This window comes from Nilaparvata lugens, chromosome X, assembly GCF_014356525.2.
Source record: "Nilaparvata lugens isolate BPH chromosome X, ASM1435652v1, whole genome shotgun sequence".
NCBI lineage: Eukaryota > Metazoa > Arthropoda > Insecta > Hemiptera > Delphacidae > Nilaparvata > Nilaparvata lugens.
This window is the reverse complement of record NC_052518.1, coordinates 90,029,822-90,035,821: the sequence shown is the minus strand read 5'-3', so window position 1 is coordinate 90,035,821 and position 6,000 is coordinate 90,029,822. Positions and strand designations below refer to the sequence as shown.

Below are 6,000 nucleotides of genomic sequence, written 5' to 3'. Positions count from 1 at the left end.
AGTTTCCTTGCTGTTCCAACCTAATTTTCTTAAAAGCACAATGATAAGTTAAATTGTAATGTACATTTCAATCTAATAATTATTTTAATTTCGAAGGCGTTTTATGATGATATTAATGTCTCTGAAATGGGAATGCAATTATAAACAACATCACAAACTAAAAGAATCTCCTCTTTTATGTGAGATGAATGATTTTTGTAAAAATATAATCGTGAAGTAAGATACGTTTAATTCAAAAAATCAAGAAACTTTTTTCTCATTTCTACATTCTCGACAGTTCTTCGATATAAACAGTGATGCAAGATCAATTTATGGCAACTCAGCTTATAGAGCATGAAATTTTCTCTCATTTAAGACCAATCGCAACCTATCATGTATTGTACTCATTTTAGAGACTCTTTAATAACAGTAAAATCGCAAGAAAAATGAGAAAATAAAGATCATCATTCAATTGGCTGTAACTTTTTAACGGCATTGAAAACAGAAGTAAAAGAGTGAAACATGGGAGTGAAAAGAGGAGAAAATTCATCACAACCTCGAATACTTTCTGGATTTTTTATCTGAAGTGTTCCACAAGATACGCAACGTTGCATATGCGAGACTGTGAAAATAGGGGAAATATCACAAATTTCTCGCACATTCAAAGTTGTGTATCTTGTGGAACACTTCAGATAAAAAATCCAAAAAGTAGTCCTGCACGACCAGTCAATTCATTGGAAATAAAATTTTATTATTTTTAATATTATATAGAGAATGCTTTATCTCGATAAATTCAAGGTTCTCGAGATTAAATGGAAAACTTAAAAAAAGTCCAAAATTTTGGGGGTGAAGTCGCTCTCTGGCGTGTGAGCAAATTTCAGATTAGAATTTAGCGCCCCAAAATACAGATAGAACCATCGAAAAAAATTCTTTCGGGGCTGTTTCCTGAAAAACGACCATTTGACTGGACTATAAGTTGTTATCCAACTTAAGCGATATATTAAGCGTTGTTAAATTAAGCGAGCAATTTCTGTATATCTGTTTGTATTTTTCTATTTTTATATCTGGTTATCTGGCTATCTGGTTATATGGTTATTTATGTTCAACGGATATCGGAAACGGCTCTAACGATTTTCACGAAATTCGGAATATAGTAGGTTTATGATATCAAAATTCGATTGCACTAGGTCTCATCCCTGAGAAAACTCCCTGAAGGACATGAAAAGGATAATTCATCCTTGGAAAAACAGATGATGATTTCGTCGTCTGTCGATAACAGAAGATGCGTGTGCCTGTGTGGGAGATCAGCTGTGTAATCAATTAGCTCATCGTATCTCGCGAGAAATCTAGAAATTTTAATTGACTCGATCAAAATACAGTAATCTGATTTGTTGACATGAGATGGTATATATCATAATATTGAAAGTTAATCATTATTTTACAGTGATTAGTGAGTGTTATTTTGTTATTCAATTATTTGGTATGTAAACAATCTAAATTAGAACTTTTATGTTTTCAAATATTTGGACTGAAAATTTCACTTGGATTCAAGTCTATGAAACATAACCTACTTTTTGGAATATTAAATATTCCAACTATAAATTTTATAGTGAATAAATCAAAATTCGAGGAAGAAACAGTTTTGGGCTGTGCCTGTTAGTCCTTCCCCAATCATTTCAAAGAATTGAGTTCTGTTTATCAATGAATGAATAACGAGCAAAGCTTGGTGCCCCGATATTTGGTATTAATAGATAGAATTTACAAAATGTACTTGTTCAGATATCTTTATTCCAAAAACCAAACCATTTGAAGATACATTTTGTTCGACTTGTGTTATTATTTACTCCTGTAATGTTAAAAAGTAAATACTACCAACAACACAACATCAGTGACAACCTGTTCCAATTTATGATAAATATCGGGGCACCGAGCTCCGCTCTGGGGTTTTTTTCAAAAAGACAAAGTTACATTCTGTATGATTATATATATACAAGTTTCGGGGACAAGACTGACAGATTGACAGATTTGACTGACGACTGTCAGCCCATTTGTGGATGATATACGATACTCCAAGAGCAGAGAATTAGGAGTGAAAAGGAGAGTGAGAAAATGTTCTGCTCAGAGTCAATACATAGTAGAGCAGCCAAGGTGGGCAGCTTATATCCTCTTTGGTAAAGGAGAGAATAAATAGTATAAAGATTTTTTTCCTCTATGGTAGAGGGTAGCAGAGAAGTTAGCTAAGAGTGTTGAAGCTTGAAAAGTAATGCATGCATCTAAATGACTTCTACTTTCTACCCTACCATCGCCGCTCAACTATGTTTTAACCCATAGAATGGTATGGCAGTCGGCATCCATTTAAATATACGGGCTGCTGAGCTACATCCTTCCGAAAGTCCTATTCAACAACATGTGATTATGTATAGTCAGCACTCCATAGTGACTGCCAAGATCGGATTTCCACCTTCAGGTAGAAAGACCACAGTTTTTGAGATGATTTTCAGTTTTTGAGGAGACTACAGTTTTTCAAGATCCCAGATTGAAAAACATATTACAGGTACCTGACAACATATTAGCATAGAGAAACCATACAGTTGTTTCATATAATGATTTAAATTGATTTGAAATTATTTAAATCATACCAATGATTTAGTTCATGTCTGATATTAGCTATCAGTCACAGTTTTCTCAAAACCCCGGTTTAAAAAATATATTGCAGACACCTGATAAATGATAACATATTGTTTAGTGAAAATTCAAAGTTAGCCTATTGATATATAGAATTGATTTGGAGCGTTCTAGGTGTCCAATGCTATAATTTACATTGAGATAATTTCATAGTAGTCAAAGAAATATTACCTGATGATAAATAGTGAAAGGAAGGTGTCTAGCATGACACTCCCAGTAGGCGTCACTGTCAGCCCTGTGCTGTTTGCAGCCTGGTATTTGGCTTTTCGAAAACGCCAGCGATGGCTTCAAAGCCTTGAATGGTGTTTGTTTCAGTAGGCTTTTGGTGAAGTTAATTCCTTTGGTGAGAATCTCAATATCAACAGGATTCGAGAAATAGCCCATATCAATCAATGGCTTCGATCGAGGATTCTGCAAAATCGTGATAAGAAAGCAGTAGGAAACATTTTCAATATCGTTCAACTAGGAAATTATTAATCACTTTAGATTGAAGAGTGAAAAAATCGAGCCAGTATCTACAAATAATAATATATCATACTCACAACCATCATTATCGAGTGATAGGTATATATTTACACGTAAGTAATGAAGAATAGGAGTGAATTTATTGTAGAAAAGCATTACAACGATTCGCCTTCGACTGGGACAGTTACTTGGAAAATTGCAAATCTTCTATCTTCTAATGCATATAAGGCCAAAATACATGTAATCTTCTATCTTCAAAAGGCTAGATATAGAGTACACGATTGACGTGAATAGTAAAGCAAGCCGTATGAAATGCACATTGAATGTATGTTTTTTTATGTACCTATGGCAGACGTTTCTCCATACTTCAGGCACGGAATAAGCATAAAGTATTAAAATAAGTAGTGTTTCTTTCCTCTGTGCTTCAGGACTTCGGACATCAGAGAAATTGGAGCATATTGTATCTTTAAATTGTAATTATTGAACGAGCTCTAACTGATGTCTCGACGTCTCGAGTATGGTCTTGTGTGTGTGTATGTTTGACGATTACTGTTGATTGGTTTCGTCATAAACTTGGAATTTTAAACACATATTTTTTTAACCATTATACAGATCCAGTTTGCTGGCCAACGAAATTTACTAATTCCCCGTCCTCTTGGAGGATATGATAAGATAAAATTAATAGTGCATAAGCAAAACGTTTGTAATGACTTAATCACAGATATGTCTTTGCTTTATGTGCTGACACGTGATTTCATCTGTCTTGAAGTTAGATTATGACTTATTTACCCCCATATGAAATGAAATGAAAAAAATCTTTATCAGGCGGAGTTAGGTATTTTGAGTCCTCTCTACCACTCAACCTCGAAATGAAGTTTAAAGTTCTATTGATTCATGTACAATTACAAGTCACAGATTTCAAAATCATTACAATAGTTCATGAGCGAGTTCTCCAGCCTAGGGGGTCAACTAGTATTATGGATCAAGATGTTTCAATGCTTTAAAAACTCCAACCAGTTGCCATTTTGCACCTCTAGAGTTAAAGCTGGAGTTTCCCAATTACTACATAGATCTGGAAAACAGATAAAAACTGAGTTCTGGCCCTACCAAATGAATACTAAGCAACTGGGAACTAAACTTTCTTCAATTGATGGTCACATTGTTACTAACTTGTCTCATATGAATCATAATTTTGTTTAATCCAGATTAAATATATTCAAAAACTAGTTTGGTCCGTACCTTGTTTTTCAACCAAACTCGACCTCGACTCTTTGGTCTAAGTATCATGGGGTAGATGCTAAAAGCCTCCGACCGATACCTGTAGGCTTCGTTGTAGATACGATCGTTGATCCCGAAATTATCTTGCAGGGTGGGCTCTGAGTGCAGTGAGCCAAAAGACAACATCAGTTCAAGATCTGGATGTCCATCTGGGTTGGTGGGATTTGACAAGTCAACAAATGCAATAGCTTCAATGCCACCTGGAGATGCTACTGGTCCTGTCCTGAACATTTTCAAGAACATGATTTTTCATTTCAGATCATTCTGTTTTACAGGTTAAAAGTAATTAAACAAGTCCTGATTGAAGACCCTGACAGATTAAAGACCCTGTTTTACAGACAGTATGTATTATAAAGGCCGCGAGAAAGAGGCCCATGGCTACGTGAGAGTGAACACTAAACTGTTTTGGTAGAGTTAACAATCTCGACAGACTTCTGTCATCCGAGCTCTATAAGTTTCAAGAGCAGTGTTCATTGCACACTAAAAATATCGGTCCTATTTATCCATGAGTTGAGTTGAGAATTTGCGAGCTGTGTGAATAATACGGTTAGTAAAAAATCTATTCATTGTCGAGCAAGGTAAATTTAACATTTTCAATTTTATGATTTAAGTTAAGAGTGAACGACCCATACTCTTGAGTTACGGAAAGACTATCGACTATCTCAGTGATATCCCTTACAAGCTCCAAAAGAATTTATTGTTAGAGTAGGATTCTCATTTGAAAGATATGCAGAGTCCCCTGCAAAAAAAGCTACATCATCTTCGACTAGGTGATTTCAAACTTGAAGAAGTTATGATGAGTAGCCTAATTGGTATTACAAAATGTCAATTTCCCCAAAGCTTTTCTCCGTCAATTCACCATTATGTTTTTTGAATGGAAGTCACGGTATTATAATGACATAAGATGAAATTTTCCTCATAAAATATAGGATTTGACGTACGTAATTTGAGCACACTGAATTTGACGTTAAACTCAATGGAATTAATCAAAAAGTAGAACGAACAATGATTATGAAGATATTTCACATCCATGACAAAATATCTCGCATGCTGTAGCGTACATACCGTACTTCTAGAAAATGCCACCATATTCATCCATCAAAATCATCTCACATTCAATTTCACAACATATTATGTGCTAATCTCTATAAAGAGTATTACCAGCAAATTAGTAAGCCCACAACTGTGATGACTGATATAATGATTATTTACTTTTGAATGAACTTCACGTCAAGGGAAGCAAGTCATGGTCTAGAATCCATCTTCAGGTACTTTAAAATGAATATCAAATACCTTTATTATTTCTACCTTAGCTCAACTTCATAAACCCCAAATATAAATAATATTGACAATTCTTCTATCCTTCAGTTTCTAATTGTTATCATTATATACCACTGTACTGTACGTACTAGTATGTTGATAATAATAGGATACATTGTTCAACTTACTACTACAGTAGAACGTCAATAATCCGGATTAATTAGGACCGGACCCCATCCGGATTATCGAAGTTACGTTAAAAAAACGGTCAGCACGCACTATTCAAGAAACAAAGCTGATAAAATTGCATAGACAGTATTCAATTATTCCCCT

The 6,000-nt window shown here is 34.6% G+C and overlaps 1 protein-coding gene across 1 annotated transcript in view; it reads right to left on the bottom strand.

Moving 5' to 3' along the window:
- LOC111056611 (glucose dehydrogenase [FAD, quinone]-like) overlaps positions 1-6,000 on the bottom strand; it is a 37,025-nt gene that overhangs the window by 7,000 nt on the left and 24,025 nt on the right. The window contains exons 8-9 of the mRNA XM_022343996.2: positions 4,369-4,630; positions 2,836-3,075 (exon numbers count right to left, since the gene is read on the bottom strand). Coding sequence (XP_022199688.2) covers positions 2,836-3,075; positions 4,369-4,630 — 502 coding nt within the window. The remainder of the gene's footprint in view (positions 1-2,835; positions 3,076-4,368; positions 4,631-6,000) is intronic.